General features: G+C 43.8%; 1 protein-coding gene across 1 annotated transcript in view; it reads left to right on the forward strand.

Moving 5' to 3' along the window:
- SVEP1 (sushi, von Willebrand factor type A, EGF and pentraxin domain containing 1) overlaps positions 1-21,657 on the forward strand; it is a 598,519-nt gene that overhangs the window by 488,860 nt on the left and 88,002 nt on the right. Inside the window, exons 41-43 of the mRNA XM_063914219.1 lie at positions 8,242-8,305; positions 11,446-11,619; positions 14,830-15,003. Coding sequence (XP_063770289.1) covers positions 8,242-8,305; positions 11,446-11,619; positions 14,830-15,003 — 412 coding nt within the window. The remainder of the gene's footprint in view (positions 1-8,241; positions 8,306-11,445; positions 11,620-14,829; positions 15,004-21,657) is intronic.

Below are 21,657 nucleotides of genomic sequence, written 5' to 3' on the forward strand. Positions count from 1 at the left end.
AGCATTCATGGAAACTAAATTCACCATGCTATCTAACATGCATGGAATAGACATAAAGATATGCTTACAAAGAAATAAGGATCAAATAGGGTTTAAGGTAACAATATGGTTAGAAAAAGAGCAGACTAGATGGGCCAAGTGGTTCTTATCTATTCTATGTTTCTAAGAATAAAAAAAGATTAATACATAATATTACTAGCATATGAGCCATAAAGAAATGCAATGAAATCCTGATGGGGGGGAGTAGCTGGAGCAGGGGGGCAGGGAGAGAGAATAACAAGTACGCTTAGAAAAATAACAGAAATTACCTGACTTGAGTCCAGAAAAAGCTGCCAAACCGTTACAGCACCATGAGGATAATGGGGGGTAGAGGCCATACCCCCATCACCTGTAGTGGGGAAAATGAATGGCAATGAATGAGTATGAAATATCGGGCCTATTAACTAATCAGAACACAGTATAAGAACACAAATGAATAATTAAACTACAGTAGTTTTGCACTAGTAATCATATTAAGAGGCCTTGTTAAAGGGACATTGAAACTTACCAAATGTCCATCAGTAAACTTAAGTGAAGCGTCATAAACAAGAATAGTATTAGGGCTTCTCAAAATTGAACCAAGAACATAGACAATACTCAGGGATTATGGGGCTAATTAATACCCGATTGCTGCTGTGCGTATTCTCACACCAGCGATCAGGTCTGAACTGCACCGGCGCCCCAGTGCAGAAGGCTGTCTTAGCCCTGCGATCGCCTCTGCTTGATTGAGAGGCAGTCGCTGGGCGGGCCGGCCGCAGCCCAGACCATTGGGGGGGGGTGCTGCACACAGCCGCTGCGACCCGAGCAGCGATGAGTATCTCCCTGCCAGCATGCAGAAGCTGCACTGGTAGAGAGCTACTCTACCAGTACAAAAGCATCGCCGCTGTGTGATGCTTTGTACTTGTGCAGCGGGGTAGGGCCTGACATGCGGGGTGGACTAGCCCTGTGCTGGGCGTCCCCCCACGTCAGGGAAGCTGACCGTAGATGTGCTAAATTTAGAACATGTACGATCAGGTCTGAATCACCCCCTATGTGCACAATAAAACTGACATTACACCACATAATAGGAAGCCTTAGTAAAGGGACAATAAATCTAAACATGACAAACAATGAACAAAAAGAAATAAACCCTCTGTGGAGATGTTAGACAAGAAATACTGAAGCTACATTAGAAAATGGACACAGAACTACAACTCAGGATGATGGGCCACCGTGGACCATTCTTGCTGTACTCAACGAGAAGATCTCGAGGGTATCCCAACAACTTTCCACTCAGTGAGGGCTTTCATACCCTCCTCCAGAGAAATAATAGATTCAATTGTGCCATTATGGGAGATCAGCTTTGTAGGGAAACCCCAATGATATAGGATATTGGTCTTTCATAGGGCGCTAGTGATACAGTGTAAGGAGCACTTTTTAGCCGATCACCGAACAATTGTAGATTCCCCAGAGTCTTCGCCAGCTCTTCAGAGGGTCGAGCACCCTTTCATTAGTACAGGAACAAGAAAAGGCAAAAGAAGCATCTTTTATGGGTGCACTGGAACCACAATAAATGGTTAAAATTACTCTTCGTTATTCGATGTACATTAAAATCATTACAGGACTGGTGAAATACTAAAATATAGTGTGATAAGAAAATAAAGTGTGGTATTAAAACTATAAAAACGTCAATGTTTTCCTGTGTGAATTTTATTATCCACAATAAAGGCTATTTTGCCTATAAATTCGGTGTACATGTATTTTCTTTCTATAGTATCCTCCACGTTAGTCCTCTGTAGTTATATCAATTTATCTCTTTATTAAACGTCCTATTCTTGATATGGTGTTACTTCCACCTCTTTACAGCCGGTATGTAGCAGAATTGTAATCTTCTCTATGTATGCCCTGGTATTTTGCAACAAAAGTATCTTATCTTATTTGATACTATGTTGTCAGAGTAACATTTATTTCATTGCTATAAACTCAGGAGAGCTGTAGTCCATCTGCCCATAACATGTTATGTTCACATTAGCTAAGGCAGTACAAAATGAAATCCACATTTATATGAAAAAATAGTGGATTCGCTAGGGAGGCATTTATATGGTTGTTATTCACCATTTATATTAGTGTGATCCACATGTCTCATTCATTATATCATATTCTGCACCATGTATTTAGTGGATAGCTTCTTTACTAATGATTTCAGTGGTATACATAATGCTACTCCCGTAGATATATATGGTGTATATTTAGCCTTGCTAATAGTGATCACACCGCTGGCTCTGTACGAGTTCAGCGCATGTGGTCAGTTCATGTGAATATGGGGCTCTGCCCATATGGTTTCTCAATGCACATTAGATGTATGCTATTATGCTGTTAATGTCTACACCGCTAGCCACAAGTTGGCTTAGCAGGTGTAGTTCTGGGACTAAAAGGCTAAGGGTTCATCTCTCTCCTCTCCCTCCATCCAGTGGTGCAAGTGTGCGGGTACGGGTGGGTACGGCGTACCCTTAAGAATTTAGCCGTGGGTACGACCGACGGGCCGCTGCACCTCGCCGCTCCCCGTCCCTCCCTCCCTCTGCTGCTCACCGCTGCTTCCCGCCGCTCACCGCCGCACCGCCGCTGATGTGAAGGGAGGAGAGCGCAGCCTGCGCCTCTCCTGCCCCTCAGTGTCTTCGTTTAATTCAGCGCTGCCCGTGAGCCAATCAGAGCTCGCGGACCAGCAGCCAAGGCTGCCGGACTGCGAGCTTTGATTGGCTCACCGATCGGATCGGCGCTGAATTGAACTGAGCCACCCGCACCCGCCGGACACTGAGGGGATATCTGGCACTGGGGGCATATCTGGCAATGGGGCCATATCTGGCAAAGGGGGTACATGTGTTTCTGGCACTGGGGCATATGTGGCACTGCGGGGACATGTGTATCTGGCACTGGGGCATATCTGACACTAAGGGCATATCTGGCACTGGGGGGACATGTGTATCTGGCACTGGGAGCATATCTGACACTGAGGGCATATCTGGCACTGGGGGGACATGTGTATCTGGCACTGGGAGCATATCTGACACTGAGGGCATATCTGGCACTGGGGGGACATGTGTATCTGGCACTGGGAGCATATCTGACACTGAGGGCATATCTGGCACTGGGGGGACATGTGATTCTGGCACTGGGAGCATTTCTGACACTGAGGGCATATCTGGCACTGGGGGGACATGTGTATCTGGCACTGGGAGCATATTTGACACTGAGGGCATATCTGGCACTGGGGGGACATGTGTATCTGGCACTGGAGGCATATCTGGCACTGGGGGGACATGTGTATCTGGCACTGGGGGCATATCTGGCACTGGGAGGACATGTGTACCTGGCACTGGGGGGACATGTGTATCTGGCACTGGGGGCATATCTGGCACTGGGGGGGACATCTGTATCTAGCACTGGGGTCATATCTGGCACTGTGGGTGCATTTCTGTATCTAGCACTGGGGGGCAATGTATATCTGACACATTGGGGGCATTTGTGTAGCTGGCACTGTGGGGCAATGTGTATCTGGCACTCTGGGGGCATTTGTGTATCTGGCACAGTGAGGCAATGTATATCTGGCACTGTGGGGCAATGTATATCTGGCACTGTGGGGCAATATATATCTGGCACTGTGGGGCAACGTGTATCTGGCACTATTGGGGTCATATGTGTATCTGCCCCTCCCCCCATATGTGTATCACGCCCCCATTTTCATTGGCCACGCCCCATGTGGCATTTTGTCACACCCATTTTTTGGCGCGCGCCTTCGCCGCGCGCACACAGTACCCGTAAGACATTTTTTCTACTTGCACCACTGCCTCCATCTGGCGGCTTGTATACACCTAGCTGTCAGTGGCAGCGGAGATAGGGAAATGGTGCACTGTATCTATACCGCTAGGCACAAGCCGGCTTAGCATGTGTAGTTGGATGCTGCAGCCAGTGGGTTCAGCTCTCTCCTCTCCCTCCATCTGTGGCTTGTATACACCTAGCTGTCAGCGGCAGCGGAGATAGGAGGGGAATGGTGCACTGTATATATACCGCTAACCACAAGCCGGCTTAGCACGTGTAGCCAGGCGCTGCAGCCAATGGGTTCTGCTTTCTCCTCTTCCTCCGTCTGGCGGTCTGTGTATACTTAGCCACCAGTGGCAGCGGAGACAGGAGGGGATGGTACCATACTGTTAGAGGTTTAATATTACACAATAGGTTATCACAGATACATTTACATAGGTTTTCACATCAGGATTTTAACATTAACTGAGAAACAATCCACGGCCGTTCCACCAAAGGCTTCCTCAGGGCTCTAACCAGAGCCTTGATTTCTGTTGTGTTTTATCCCCTTTGTTCCATTCTGATTTGTTGAGGGGCTTGTCAATCATCAGTCCCTTCCTTCTAGTGATGTGGTAATATACAATGCCTGTTTTTTCTGGGTTATTTATTGAATCTATTATCCTATCTTAATTATTAATGACAGCGCTTTGGATTCTTAAATAATAATCTAATTTGGATATTACTATATCTTATTCCTTCAATTCCCCTATCTTCTCAAAAATTCTGCTATACCAAAAAAAATATATCCTTTTCATAATCAGTGAATCGGAATAAATCCTCTGTTGCAACTTTTTATATTTTACCTCATAGTTGATTTTATCTAGTAGTTTGCTTTTATTGCATGATTCACAATAGCACACGTTATCAATTACATATTGTACATGCCATACATTAATCTCTATAGTAGATACGACATACCCCAAAGATGAGGAATTCCATGTGACAATTTTGTTCACCCTAAATTAGTGTCATATACCCCTAGTGATTTTTACTTATAATATTTTTGTATAATATTTTTATATATTGCATATGTTCTCTAATATATAAGGAAAACGTGAAAGTGAATTCATCTTTTGTGATTTATTATTATTTTATTCCCTTATATTTTGTCCCTATAATCATAGGTGACAAATTCATGTGAATTGAATCCCGGACAATTTTAGGCCTAAATCCTGGGATCCCACTGATCCCGATCCCGGGATTTGCCACCATATGCAATACTTAGTGTAACAATACCGTTGCATTGCCTATGTGATGTGCAGCACATATTTAAGGCAATGCGGCTATCCAAATCATCAAACAGTGAATTGGGTGGATCTAGGGGTACACACTATACAATGGTAGTTGCGATCTGTCGTTGATCAGAAGATAGACTAACATATTGTATAATGTGTACCCAGGATAACAATGGGTTTAGGTAATAACAGTTCTAATACTTTACAGGATACATTTTATGTCAGTAATATCTGAGTCCCTGTAGGGGATCATGTATAAATCAAAGTAAACTTTATCTTGCGTTTTCTTGTAAATATTGGAGCTGTCATTTCCGAGAACTTCTCTCAACCCACACTAAAAGCAGCTGATAATAATGTTTATATGTATGCTGTAATCTCTTAATAGCTGTGAAAGCTCAAAGTGCAGACTGCGAAGAGTTCCAGCTAGTGGGGGCTTTAATATTTTGTGCACTGTAGGCTTTCTTAGTGTCACAGATCATTGGAAACAGGAAACAAAGAGAGATGTGAGGGAATCTGTTTAGAACAATGTTTTGCCATGAAGAGTAATACTGGCAAGCTACGTCATGACCTAAAAAACAAAAACAAATCACCTGTGTGATTTACGTGTTATAGTAAAATCTGTATGTCCCACTATTGAAGTTCACCCTGTCCTGCCCTGTCACTGAATCCTCATTCCATCTGCATTTCCTCACACTAGAATTATTAGAGGGGCTGGGGACTGTGAAAGACGTATTAGATGGGGTTTTTTTAAAGGCAAAAAAGGCCCCGAGTTACATTAATCTTAGTACTGCCCGTACCTCTTATCTGGCCTCCCTGTTCAGCAATATGTTAAAGGATAACTCATTCTCCAAAAACTCACTTGAGAACCACATAATTGCAGTTTGAAGAGAGGGCAAAGACCTACTGTATCTAACAGTAATTTTTATCACCCCATACTACTGTTAAGCATTTGTGTCAACATATATGCACGCATTCTTGTTGATCATCAGACCACTGTGTTATCCTAGTTTGTACATTGCCATCATGTAGGGTTAGTCCTTGGCAAAAAGGCCTACTTCAGTACTAGTACGCTTGTTAATCCCCAGAAATCCCAATCGCTAGTGTTTTCTCTCAACATAGATAAAACCTTTGTTAGAATCAGTTAACCCTTTATGCTGGATATTCCACATCACTTTGAGTTCAGGGGAGATTTCTTGTAGGGAATAATAGCTCTTTATTCTTTTACCGTGGCCTGGATATCAGTGAATTATGCGTTCTTTGACATAACCTTTGGCAGGGTGTCCCGTCTTGCCTTTAATGTCTGCAAGAATGTGTTTGTCCTCAGAAATTCATGGCATCTTAGTTGGCTCAGAGGAATGCAACCCCCCATTATTTCTTTTGGGCCTGCCTACCGATGGCTTACCTAAGTCCTCCAGTAACCCTACTTCTCAGATCCTGAGTGCAGCCAGGTGCCTTATAGCTAGTCATTGGAAATTGACGGCCCCCATCTCTAGACAATAAATGATGGTACATTGATAGCATGGACACAGATATCTGCATACATGAACACAGCCCATAAATGTACCCAGATATTGGGTGGGTGGGGTAATAGGGTGTGAGAATCAGAAAGTGAGATTTATCCTGTTTTTTGTATGTATATATATGCCACATTTAAAAAATCAGGAGAGCTCTCACAAAATCTCTCACTTCCTAATTCTCACACTCTATTACCATGGGGGGAATGTATCTTTATTGGATGAGTTCATTTCATCAAATCCATACCAATAATGGGATTTTAGACCTTCTGTGTCGTTGCTTTATGGTTTGTGTTGCATACGCATATCAAACCACTATGATTTTCCATTTTTTTCATGAGGTTCCCTGGGTCCTCAGGGCTCGCCTCAGTATCCTTTCCCTTCCTTCCCCACTTGCATTCCACTTCCCCTTTAACCATACACCTGTTTTATTTCTCCTTTATTTCTTCCTTTTGCAAATAACAGGCATTCTTTCAAACATGCTGCACTCTTAGGTACTCAATGTATTGTATGACACTTCTCACGAGTTTCTGCTACAGGTTTTGTGATTAGTATTGTTTTCCACATGCTGCTCTTGTGCACATATCTAATGGCTGTTACAGGATGTAGTTATAATACCGGTTGTTGGGATCCCGGCGTACAGGAGCCCGACGCCGGAATCCCGACAGCTGACATATTGCCGGTGGTCGGAATGCTGACACCCCCCCCCACTCCATAGTTGAGTGGGAATAGAACCTGTGGCGAGCGCATCGAGCCTGCGAGGTGGACTCGCTGCCTACGTGCCGGTATACGGGCACATGGGATACCACTGTAGGTGTACTGACATCCGGCATCCCGTCAGCCAGTATACCTCTCCATTCCGGCTGTTACAGGCTACACTGCTACATTTGTAAAACTGATTAAAGTTCTTATAAAGGAAATTAGAGAGGTCTCTGGACGGGTGAGCAATTACCTTATACCTGCCCAGCTAAGTAATATACACAATTGCACCAATGATGTACAAAGGAAACATAAACATTTGAAACATTGTAAAGGGGGTATCCAATTAGCTGCGACCAGGGGCTATCCAATAAGATGGAGCTGATTCCCGATGTTGTAACTAATCGGGGATTATGCTTCGCGTCCTGAAGGCATGCAAAGTATAATCCGCAAAAAATGTCCCCTAGACCTGCGATAAGTGCTGCGAAAATACATACTGTAGGTACACAGCTTTACGCGGGACCTAATTGGATAGCAGTAATAAAAAATGTGAAAAATACCCGTTTTAGCGGCTGTGACACTATTGCGGGTAATTGGATACCTCCCTAATAGTCTACTTATACATTTGTTTTATTATGTATGCAGAGTTCATGAAAAAAAACTTTATTATGTGCAAGCAGTTTATGAATTTTATAACATGGCAGGTCCTCTAAGAATGCTGTAAGAATTCTACTAAGACAGACTTGTTAATCTTAAAAATGTCTGCCACCAATATTACATATAGCAGATTTACTGTAATTGACATATTTTAACAAAACATAAAGCATACAAAAAGCAGTAAAAAAAACCAGTGATTGACAGTTGTGTATTTGTTGTGAAACTGTTCTGTATTAATGTATTCCTGCTTCTGTTTCCTTCAGGGACCTACTGAAAGAGTTTGTGAGGCGGACAGCTCGTGGAGTGGAGCCGATCCTCAGTGCAAACGTAAGACTTTGTGTTTCATTGTTCATCGTTAGGTTAATTTACAAAAGTGCAGTGAATTTTTTTTTTTCTCTGTTGTTGTACTGTGGCTTCTATGCAAATGCACCTACATAGATATACATGATAAGATAACGCAGGCCAAGGTTTCATTTGCAAGACAGAGTTATTTTTTTTTTTTAAACTGTAGCGCCTCGAATTTCACTTGGTAGGAAGTTAGGAGCCCATCATTATAAAGAGAAGCAGTATGAACCCATATTTCCTATGGTACATGAATGACTGTTAAGGTGAGAAGCTCAGCAATTAAAATGATGTGTAGTTCAATGAGACGATGACCTGACAACTTAACATCGTCATAATGCAATTATAGTGTCCTCTTACTAACAAGCAGATTCTACATCTCTATTGTACATCAACAATTATCTCTACACACTGCAACCAGGGCAGTATTTACATTTTAAAAAGTAATGATGTCTGGCATGAATAAACTCTGTGTAGTGCAACGAGTGGCAATGGACAGCAGCACTGGTGTGTGAAAACGGAAAGATTATTGATACTGAGTGTCATGTACTTGTTTAGTTATAGTAAGTGGATCTGGGAAAGCTTAAAAATAGAGAAGAATAAAGTTAATACAAGGGGCCCATACTGCTATTCATATTGCCTTTGTCATCCATCTGGAAGAATATATCCCAGACCAGAAAATATGTGAATATTTTTGTATACATGCAGCCTTTTTCTCTTTATGTGCATATACATGTGCATTCCTCCTTTTTTTACATTGCTAAACCACTTGCGAGGTGGCAGTCTATTACACCGCTTAGCATACTGTAAAAACTATGTCTAACATAAGCATACACCCCTCACCAGCAGTCTTATTAACTTAGTAACAGGATTCATGTGTACAATAGGAACAAAACGGAATACAAACCATTTACCGGTGGCCGGGATCCCGCTGTCGGCGAGACCAGTATGCAGGCAGCAAGACGACCGCAAAAAGCACCTTGCAGGCTCGCTGTGCTCTGTACACTGTGGGCATGGTGGCTCACTACGCTTGCCATGAGATCTATTCTCCCTCTATGGGTGTCGTGAACACCCACAGAGGGAGAGAAGTCTGTGGCGTCGGTATTCCGGCGGCGGGATTTCACCGTCTGTCGGGATTCTGGCGTTGGCATTGTGACTGCTGGGATCCTGACAGGCGGTCTCATGAGCGCCTCCCAACAAAACATTGCAAAATGAGTGACTGAGTCATGTGATTTTTTTTCTTCCTTTATTATTCTATTTCTTATTTTAAAAGACACACTTTTTAATTCTTTTTATTAAGGAGAGGTTTTGTATGTGATTTACAACCGCCATGCATTGCATATGAGTCTCAGAGCCAACCTGCCAGATATTTGGCTTTTTGGAGGATGAACACTGAAATGCAAAGTGTTCTGGTTTGCACTTTTTACCCCAAAACTGCATGCATTTTAGATAAAAACTGTATGGTAAAATTAAAAATAGATTGGGTTTGCCTGTTTGGAGTGTACTGTTAGTTTTATCTATTTTAACAGGCCAGGTGTGTGCAGGAGAGCAGTGTATTGGGAGCAGCCGCAGCTCCAGCCTGTTTTGATGAGGGGAACTGCAGCTGTCCATGATGCTGGCAGGAGTGAAGGAGACAGAGACGGGATGGCCGGGTCCCGGCACCTGCACAATGGATCTGGCAGGTGCCAGGACCGGTGCACAAGCGGTGGTGGGACTGCGCGTGCGCAAAACACCAGCTTCTATGGGCTGCATCAGCTGCAGCCCATAGAAGCTGGGTTTGGCTGAACGAAAAACTGGAAGCATGCTCTCTGCTAATCGCAGTCCAGCCTCGCAGTCCCAGAGTAGAGGGAGAAATCACCTCCCCCTGGGGCTGTCTGTCATGTATGGGATTGTCAGGTAGCACTTCCAGTATGAAGTCACTGCGGGTCACAGTGTAGCCAGTTTAGTCACAGACTGCAACTGGCTCACTGAGTTGGAGGATTTCACTAGGGGGTGGGGGGCTGCAGCCCATAGGTATCCACCACTGATTGGGAGTATTTCCTTGTGATGTGGAGAAGGTCTTTTAGTTAGCAGACTGGTGTGTGGTTTGGTCCTGACTATGGGACATGTAGCTGTATAAGGTTTTGAGAGGATCACTTTGGGTAGAATCAAGAAATACAGATAATTAGTGCGACAGCAGTATTGATGCAGCTTTTGTATAATACCTGCATCATACTTGCCTGCTTTATGGAATTACAAGAAGGGTGGTCTTATGGCAGCTGCAAAGGGCATGGAGATACAATTTGTGTAATTGCAACTCTGCAATGCCACACCTTCCCACTTGCCTCGTAGTAAGGAAATGAGTGATATATGGGAGGGTGGCTAAACTCCCGGAAATTGTGGAGTCTCCCAGACATTCTGGAGAGTTAGTAAGTATGGCCTGTATGTGTTGGGTGAGAGTTTCATCTCCATGCTAGATTACTCCAGCTTGACTCCATTATTAACCATCAATATACATAATATCCATACTTCATATATAGGCTAATTGAAATAAGCAAGAGCAGAATCAGAAGCTGAATCAAGAAAGGAGGCGCAGGGCTGGTGCAAGTCCGGGGGGTGTCCTATGCTGCCCCCTACATACACACACACTTAGCAGCAGCATTCCTTCAGAAGTGGCACCCCCTCCATAGTAGGATTTTCACACATGGAGTTTGAAGCTTGACTGTAAAACCATAGCCATGTACCGCAGTCCCAGCGCAACACTGACATGGAGCTGTCAGTTGCGGCCTAACCATTAGTGTTAAAATTATGAAATATATTATATTGCCAATGCCATTTGTCCTGACAATTCACCAAGCTGGCCCAGCCAGAGCTTTATCAGCATACAAGGGGGCAGTGTTCTGTAATACACAGTTCAATCTTTTCTTTCCTAACTGCTGATAGTTGTATGCGATTTGAGCTATCTTGCCTAGCTGAGCCATCTATAAAGCTGCAGATTCATACATTGCGTGATTTGTAATGTTTCCATGAGTCAAAATTTGAATTTTGATCTGGTAATTTCAAAAACGACATACTGATGTCTGGTTGTTTGGCCTTTTCTAAATATCACGGTTTGTCTTTTAGTACAGCTTACCCTTTTGTTTTAGGAATTTTCTGTGATCCTCCTGAAACGTTGGAGAATGGATTCATTCAAGGTACAAGCTATTTTTTTGAAGATGAACTACACTATAGTTGCTACCAAGGGTATGAACTTCATGGACCGAGCCGTAGAATCTGTCACGTGGATAAGCAGTGGCGTCCATCTCCCCCTACGTGTGTGAGTAAGTAAATTGATAGTACTGTATATTTAATTTAGGAAATGTTGCAAATCTTCATAATGGATGGAGCAGGGAAGCTGACAAGTTTTGTGAGCTCCGGAGCAGGGATCTGTGCCCCCCTGGGCTGCCACCGCTCCCAAACACATTATGTCATGATATCACGCTGAGGGGGGCAAGGCAGTTCTGAAGCAGGGTACTTGCTGCCTCGGGTGCTTGTAGTCTGCTGGATGCAGGTGCCAGTCCAAGGCCCTGCATCCTGGGCGTTGGCCCCATTCGCATACCCCTAGTTGGGAAACTGTAGTGCTATTAATGTTAAGGGACATTAATGGGAGGTGGGAAGTTGATGAGCTCTGTTTTGAACATACTGAGCTCCAGAAAGCTGTGAGTCATACTTGTGGAGATAGAAGAGAGACAGTTGGTTATACACTAACTAATACTAAATACAGAAGGGGGAGAGGGTCAAGATAGAAAGTATATTTGGTCTTGGCATCCCAAAAGTGGCAGAATAAGAAAAGTAGTTTCCTGAAAGAAGATATGTAGTGAGAAAACAGAGGGCCTACAGTATTTCATGTTTGTATGCACGTGCTTTAGCAAATGCGATTTTGTTTAGGCTACAGAAATGAAGTTCCTGCCCTGAAATGAAAAGAGATGCCCACCGGAGCCATCACAAACTCATTCGCAACTGCGTATACATTTGCCGCTAATGAGGAACTGTAAGGGTAGACCTATGGCTTAGCAGACTGGCTGTGGCAGTAGTGACGCTGGTGCCGTGTTTCTCTACATACATGTACATGCAGATACATGCACCAAAAATGGCCATGCCACAGCTGCGTTTTTGCTGCAACTCCCCGTTAACTCCCCCTTCCTGGCAATCACTTTGCGATGTAATCCTCACTGCGAGCACAATCGCAAAGGTATCTTGGCACATGCACAGTCTGCTGATAATCATTCCAGTGCAGAAACATTGGCATTGCGTGCAAACATGAATTAGGCCCAGAGTCCAGTACACTCCTGTGGAAATGAAGGAGAGGATGTGTCAGAGGTAATGTAGCAGTTTGATAGGTAAGTAGTGAAACAGGAGAGACCTGTGTCATGAAGGCCAATCCGGGGAAGGGTTTTGTGAGTGCAGACTGTTAGGAGCAGAAGCAGAACTGCAGAAAATGGATAATAGAGTGAGAGGCGAGATAAGTAGTTGTTAGAGGAGGAGATAAATAGGCTAGATAGAGCGCAGTTCTTTAGCAATATAAGGACATATATAAAATAGTATGGAAATATGCCAGGAAGAGAGACAGGTTAAAAGGTGAGCTAGGATCAGAAGACAGGCTGTAGGGTGAGATGATCAGAGTGCTGATACTTTGTTGTTTCTGTGGAGATTGAAGAAAAGGTGTATTGGGAGTGTAGGAGATGTGTGGAATTTGGCATGAGGAAATGTCTTGTCAAAAATATGTTGATTTTGTGATTTCACAACCCAGTAGCGCAGTCACAGACTATCTCTGACACAGAGGAGAAGCAACTGTCATTAGTACTGCCTCCTCCGGCAACCCTGATCTCCAAACAAAGAAATAAGTAGCATTACTAAGTGAAGGCACGCAGGCCACTTAATGTCCTTCCACTGTTCCTCAGACAAATCTGTGGCGTTAATATACTGTATAAAGCACTGGAAAGAGTAGAGGAGTGGACCAGTGGATAAGTTGCCCATAGCTGCCAATCAGCTTTGAGGAAACATTTATCAAGTACACCTTATGAAATGATAGGCACATGCTTAATGGTTGCTTTGGGCAACTTCTCCACTCTTTTCACTGTTTGATACATCAACCCCCTTTATTTGATATTATCAGCCTCTTGTACACAGAAGACCAGAGCATAAACTCAGCTGATTATTTTTGCTAGTGTAATAAACAATTTATAGTTAGACTACTCGTTGCTTATAAGCGTTTGTCCACTTTGAAAACAACATAAAGCTGTTATGAGCAATTGTATCCAATGCACAGAGGAGTGTACATACGTGTTATGTTGTACTCAATGATCATATGTGTAAACGTTGCTGGAAGACGTACAAACCAATACATTATTGTCATCTGAAGAAGGAAATCAAGTTCTGGGCAATGGGCCTGATTCAGAGATGGACGCACATTACACCACTGCTGCGCCTTTGGATACTAATGCAGCAGGAGGGAAAACGCAGGCCCTGGCATTGGCACTCCCCAGGAGAGATGCTCCATTATTTTAGGGAAAGCTGCCCAGCACCACCCACTCGTCTGTCAATCAGACTGCAACTCAGGGGGCACTGCGTGCGATGATGCAGCACCCGTTCTGCACATGCACAAAACGGGTTCTGGGCATGCGTAGGAACCCCACCATCAAGTTTGCATACATCTCTGAAGTAGGCCCAGTGCTTGCCAGTGCCATAGCAGGACGATTGCTCTGCTCCCTGAATATGGGAAGCTCTTCAGACTGCAGGCCAAATGCAGGTGGTTCAGAGCAGTGACAGTGTCCCCTAGGACCTTCACCTTGTGTACTGTCTTCGTTCGCACACCCCTAGTTACAGCCCTGATACTTGGAGAAACTTCCATTCAGCATTACAGTATTTTAAAGTATATCATTTTAAAAAGTATACACCAGGTCTTTGATAGAAACAACTTCATGTAAACACATGCCTTCAAAATTCAGGTATACCAATTAAATGAACACCCCACTATTTGTAAAACATAACAAAGTATCATAGGTATGATAAAATGAAATATTTACTGGAACTTGGCTACAGGCCATTATGAAGCCCTCTATGTCTTGCCCCAAAGCACAGTAATGGTGCGTGCACACTATTGAACAGCTGATATATCGCGGATACGTCGGCCAGTGTGTATGAACGATATGTCTGTGAATGCTGTCGTTCACAGACATATTGCATCGGCCCCGAAGCACAGCCGACAGCCAGTATATCTAACGATATATTGGCGCATCGCTGTGTGTGCCCGCCCACTTCATGACGTCAGTCCCGATGGATCAGGCAGTGTGTATGCTCAACAAACTGCCCGGTCCATTCATAGATGTATCTGCAAATCAATTGATCTGCAGATATATCTATTAGTGTGTACCCAGTATTATTTATATCATAATATATGCAACACAGAGCCCCATAGCTACATTAACATAAGTGATATTATAATCCAACAATGGGAATTGAAGGGCAAACTGCTACTTTCTCTACCTTAGGTATAATCTGTGGACCTCTCCCATCTGTCGAAAATGCTAATTTCATTTCCACTGGGAATACATACAAAAGTAATATCACCTGTGTATGCAATATTGGATATCATCTTGTTGGAACACAGAGTATAACATGCCTGGCTGATGGAACATGGAGTCTCCCTCTGCCACAATGTAAAGGTAACAGACAACCTCATATTGTGCTGCTTATTGCTATATTCCACTCTGCTAAAGGACTACTTTATAGACATTTCATATCCTTACATAGTTTCTTACACTCTGCTCATAGCTATCTAAATTCAGAATGGTCATCAATAAAAATGTTTTGCAACCCTGATCATCAGACTACAGTGCCTTTTAAACTTGAGGGATGTATGTGTAACCAGCACAACGCTGTGCTCTGTAATTCTACACAGCCAAAGAAAGGAAGTGATGTACAGTAAAAATGACAAGTTCCAAGGTCATCCCTCATTGACTTCACAGTCCAGTCTTAAAAACTGAGCAAATGGTTTCATGAAAATAGTACTAGCGGGTAAATGGCTAAAATAAATAAGTGGAATAGAAGATAGTAAGATTACACACTGATAAAAATATGTATGGTACTTATGTTTTTTCGTTTCATAATATACTTTTCAGGGCAAAAATATGCTCCACTATCCCTGTAGATACAATCAGAGATAGCAGCTATTTTCACACAAGTGCAGGTACTGTATACTGTATACAGTGGTGATAATAGAATTGTAAAGTCACACAGCTCATTGTATGTACATTGATAACTATCAGAAATGTGAAAGAAGTGATATGTTTTGAATCATCCTAACTATATACTGTATGTATATATATATATATATATATAGTGCAGTTAAAATACCGTCTGTCAGGATTCCGGTGTTCAGGTGACAGGCGCTGGAATTCTGGCAGCCACTGAAATACCAACTGACGGAATCCCGTCCTCCACAGGGTATACCCACTCGGTTGCTGGGTGAACGCCACCAACCAAGTGGGAATATAACCTGAAGCGTGGGCCGTCTTGTCAGTAAAACATACCGATTCCATATATATATACAGTTGTGCTCATAAGTTTACATACCCTAGCAGAATTTGTGATTTTCTGGCCATTTGTCAGAGAATATGAATGATAACTCACAAACTTTTCTTTCACTCATGGTTAGTGGTTGGGTGAAGCCATTTATTGTCAAACAACTGTGTTTACTCTTTTTAAATCATAATGACAACTGAAACTACCCAAATGACCCTGATCAAAAGTTTACATACCCCAGTTCTTAATACCGTGTATTGCCCCCTTTAACATCAATAACAGCTTGAAGTCTTTTGTGGTAGTTGTGGATGAGGCTCTTTATTTTCTCAGATGGTAAAGCTGCCCATTCTTCTTGGCAAAAAGCCTCCAGTTCCTGTAAATTCTTGGGCTGTCTAGCATGAACTGCACGTTTGAGATCTCCCCAGAGTGGCTCAATGATATTGAGGTCAGGAGACTGAGATGGCCACTCCAGAACCTTCACTTCTGTTGTAGCCAATGACAGGTTGACTTGGCCTTGTGTTTTGGATCATTGTCCTGTTGGAACGTCCAAGTACGTCCCATGCGCAGCTTCCGGGCTGATGAGTGCAAATTTTCCTCCAGTATCTTCTGATAACATGCTGCATTCATCTTGCCATCAATTTTGACCAAGTTTCCATTGCCTTTGTAGCTCACACATCCCCAAACCATCAGCGATCCACCTCCGTGTTTCACAGTAGGAATGGTGTACCTTTCATTCATCATAGGCCTTGTTGACTCCTCTCTAAATGTAACGTTTATGGTTGTGGTCAAAAAGTAAAATTTTGGTCTCATCACTCCAAATTACTTTGTTTCAGAAGTTGTGAGGCTTGTCTCTGTAATGTTTGGAGCATTGTAAGCGGGATGCTTTGTGGCATTTGCGTAGTAATGGGTTTCTTCTGGCGACTCGACCATGCAGCCCATTTTTCTTCAAATGCCTCCTTATTGTGCATCTTGAAACAACCACACCACTTTTTTTCAGAGAGTCCTATATTTCAGCTGAAGTTATTTGTGGATTTTTCTTTGCATCCCGAACAATTTTCCTGGCAGTTGTGGCTGAAATTTTTGTTGCTCTACCTGACTGTGATTTGGTTTCCACAGAATCCCTCATTTTCCACTTCTTAATTAGAGTTTGAACACTGCTGATTGGCATTCTCAATTGCTTGGATATCTTTTTATATCCCTTTCCTGTTTTATACAATTCAATTACCTTTTCCCGTAGATCCTTTGACAGTTCTTTTGCTTTCCCCATGACTCAGAATCCAGACACGTCAGTGCAGCACTGGATGAAAACTCACTGACCTTTTATACACACACACTGATTACAAGCAAACATTACAGGTGAGGATGGTTACCTCTAGTAGTCATTCAAACCCGTTTGTGTCAACTTGTGTGCATGTTATCAGGCCAAAATCTCCAGGGTATGTAAACTATATATATATATATATATATATATATATATACACATACACGCACGCACGCACACACACACACACACACAGTGTAGAACAAAGTTGCACTCACTAGGGACTTATCATAAATTTACTGTACAGTTTATTAGATCGACTTTTTGGTTAACAAATGTAACCTTCATCAGGACAAATCCCACCAGCCAAAAGGACAGAGACATACTGCACAGTGTCATGAGCCACCATTTTTACCCATTATGCTTGATTAACAGCTCCTCCCCCAACACCACCAGTTGAAGGGACCAGAAATAATGACGATCATTATTAAGCACAGTTATCCGTGTAATAGCATCAAGTTAGGTGGCTGCTATATGTATATAGCATAACAATACCTAATAGCTGACCGCACAAATACTAAAAACCAAAGAAAAGCACCAATTTGCAGTGTATGCATTCCACTGGCCAGAAATGCTGTACGCAGCTCATACAACACTCCAATACGGAACCAGTTACAGGAAGTTGTAGTACTACTAGTGGAACGCATACAGGAAGTGATGCATGTGTTCCATGTACCTGAAAGTGTTTGGCACAAATGATATTACAGGACATCATATAATTATAAAAGTAATGATAAAAGCATAGAGTATAAAAAAAGGGCTCATAGCACCAGTTACCATACAAGATACAGTAATAGAAGAACAACATGAAATACATCTAAGTGATCATAGCAAAGGTTCACAATATTGAAACATCAATGGACCAAAAAAATAATCATGCAACTGTCAAAAACTGGGATCAAAAGGAGGGAAAAAGGGAAGCAAAAAAAGAGCATATCCAATTAGTTGTGACATCAATTTCTGAAAACGTTGAAATGATTGAATTCATTCAAGCCCTTAGGGGTCGCTGTATCCAATTGGTGAATCCATCTGGCTTCCTTTTTCAAAAGTAACAGGCTCCTGTCACTTCCTCTCTTTGATGGAGGTACCCAATCAATAATCATGTATTTCAAAGTGCTAGTCTGATTACCCATATGTAGAAAGAGTGAGGCTACTGGCTTGTCAGTGTTTCCTTCCTCATATGCCAGTCTTATATCCGACTTATGTTGTGTCACTCTCACACGGAAGGTCCTTGTGGTTTTGTCCACTGATAATCAAGCATGACGGTATAAATGGTGGCTCATGGCAGTGTTCAGTGCGTCTCTCTCCTTTTGGCTGGTGGAATATGTCCTGATGAAGGTTACATTCGTTAACCGAAACATCAACCTATGACACTGTATTGGTGATATATGAGTAACAAACTCTACAGTATGTTTATGAAAAGTCCCTGGTGAATGCACCTTTTCTCTATACTTTGGATATGTTGGATACTGCTGGAGGAGGAATAGTGGGTCAGCACCCCAGGGTTGGATTCCTTCTCTCTATAGTTTGTAAGTTGTGCCCTCATCCCCCAGCTTCAAAGCCATCCGGGTATTTTCATTTTCTCTGACGTCCTAGTGGATGCTGGGAACTCCGTAAGGACCATGGGGAATAGCGGGCTCCGAAGGAGACTGGGCACTCTAAGAAAGAATTAGGACTACCTGGTGTGCACTGGCTCCTCCCTCTATGCCCCTCCTCCAGACCTCAGTTAGAATCTGTGCCCGGCTCGAGCTGGATGCACACTAGGGGCTCTCCTGAGCTTCTAGAAAAGAAAGTATATTTAGGTTTTTTATTTTCTGTGAGATCTGCTGGCAACAGACTCACTGCTACGAGGGACTTAGGGGAGAGAAGCGAACCTACCTGCTTGCAGCTAGCTTGGGCTTCTAGGCTACTGGACACCATTAGCTCCAGAGGGATCGAACACAGGCCCAGCCTCGGTCGTCCGGTCCCGGAGCCGCGCCGCCTTCCCCCTTGCAGAGCCAGAAGCAAGAAGAACGTCCAGGAAATCGGCGGCTGAAGACTCCGGTCTTCATTAAGGTAGCGCACAGCACTGCAGCTGTGCGCCATTGCTCCCCATGCACACCTCACACTCCGGTCACTGATGGGTGCAGGGCGCTGGGGGGGGGGCGCCCTGGGCTGCAATAAGATTACCTTACATTGGCAAAAAATACACATAATATAGTCATTAAGACTATATATGTGTAAAATCCCCTGCCATATATCCATAAAAAAAGTGGGAGAAGTCCGCCGTGAAGGGGGCGGGGCTATCTCCCTCAGCACACTGACGCCATTTCCTCTCACAGCTCCGCTGGAAGGACGCTCCCCAGGCTCTCCCCTGCAGTTTACAGGCTCAATAGGGTAAAAAAGAGAGGGGGGGCACTAAATTTAGGCGCAAATACTATATATATATATATATATATATATATATATACAGCTGCTATAGGGTAAAATCACTCATTATAGTGTACATCCCTGTGATTTATAGCGCTGTGGTGTGTGCTGGCATACTCTCTCTCTGTCTCCCCAAAGGACTTTGTGGGGTCCTGTCCTCAGTCAGAGCATTCCCTGTGTGTGTGCGGAGTGTCGGTACTGCTGTGTCGACATGTTTGATGAGGATGCTTATGTGGAGGCGGAGCAGGTGCCGATAAATGTGATGTCACCCCCTGCGGCGTCGACACCTGAGTGGATGGATATGTGGAAGGAATTACGTGACAGTGTTAACTCCTTACATAAGAGGTTTGATGACATAGCAGATGTGGGACAGCCGGCTTCTCAGTCCGTGCCTGCCCAGGCGTCTCAAAAGCCATCAGGGGCTCAAAAACGCCCGCTACCTCAGATGGCAGACACAGATACTGACTCCAGTGTCGACGACGATGAGACTAGTGTACATTCCAATAGGGCCATCCGTTAATGATTACGGCAATAAAAAATGTGTTGCACATTTCTGACATTAACCCTGGTACCACAAAAAAGGGTATTATGTTTGGGGAGAAAAAGCAACCTGTGGTTTTTCCCCCTTCTGAAGAGTTAAATGAAGTGTGTGATGAAGCGTGGGTTTCCCTCGATAAGAAACTGGTAATTTCCAAAAAGTTACTAAGGGCGTACCCTTTCCCGCCAGAGGATAGGATACGTTGGGAGACATCCCCTAGGGTGGATAAAGCGCTCACACGCTTGTCAAAGAAGGTGGCACTACCGTCTCCGGATACGGCCGCCCTAAAGGAGCCTGCGGATAGAAAGCAGGAGGCTATCCTGAAGTCTGTATATACACACTCAGGTATTATACTGAGACCGGCTATTGCTTCAGCATGGATGTGCAGTGCTGCAGCTGCGTGGTCAGATTCCCTGTCTGATAACATTGATACCCTTGACAGGGACACTATATTGCTAACTGTAGAGCATATTAAAGACGTAGTCTTACACATGAGAGATGCACAGAGGGATATTTGCCAACTGGCATCTAGAATAAATGCAATGTCCATTTCTGCCAGGAGAGTATTATGGACTCGGCAGTGGACAGCTGATGCGGATTCTAAAAGGCACATGGAGGTTTTGCCTTACAAGGGTGAGGAATTGTTTGGGGATGGTCTCTCGGACCTCGTTTCCACAGCGACGGCTGGGAAGTCGACATTTTTACCCCATGTTCCCTCACAGCCAAAGAAAGCACCGTATTATCAGGTGCAGTCCTTTCGGCCCCAGAAAGGCAAGCTGGTTAAAGGCGCGTCCTTTCTGCCCAGAGGCAGAGGTAGGGGGAAAAAGCTGCACCAAACAGTAAGTTCCTAGGAACAAAAGTCCTCTCCCGCTTCCTCTAAGTCCACCGCATGACGCTGGGGCTCCACAGGTGGAGCCAGGTGCGGTGGGGGCCCGTCTCCGGAACTTCAGCGACCAGTGGGTTCGCTCACGGGTGGATCCCTGGATTCTACAAGTTGTATCTCAGGGGTACAAGCTGGAATTCGAGACGTCTCCCCCTCGCCGTTTCCTCAATTCAGCCTTGCCAACTACTCCCCCAGACAGGGAGGCGGTGCTGGAGGCGATTCACAAGCTGTACTCCCAGCAGGTGATAACCAAAGTACCCCTCCTTCAACAGGGACGGGGTTACTATTCCACAATGTTTGTGGTACCGAAACCGGACGGTTCGGTGAGACCCATTTTAAATTTGAAATCCTTGAACACTTATATAAGAAGGTTCAAGTTCAAAATGGAATCGCTCAGGGCGGTTATTGCAAGCCCGGACGAAGGGGATTACATGGTATCACTGGACATCAAGGATGCTTACCTGCATGTCCCCATTTACCCTTCTCATCAGGAGTACCTCAGATTTGTGGTACAGGACTGTCATTACCAATTCCAGACGTTGCCGTTTGGTCTGTCCACGGCACCGAGGGTGTTTACCAAGGTAATGGACGAAATGATGATACTCCTTCGAAAAAAGGGAGTTATAATTATCCCGTACTTGGAC

This window comes from Pseudophryne corroboree, chromosome 1 (genome assembly GCF_028390025.1).
Source record: "Pseudophryne corroboree isolate aPseCor3 chromosome 1, aPseCor3.hap2, whole genome shotgun sequence".
Classification (NCBI taxonomy): domain Eukaryota; kingdom Metazoa; phylum Chordata; class Amphibia; order Anura; family Myobatrachidae; genus Pseudophryne; species Pseudophryne corroboree.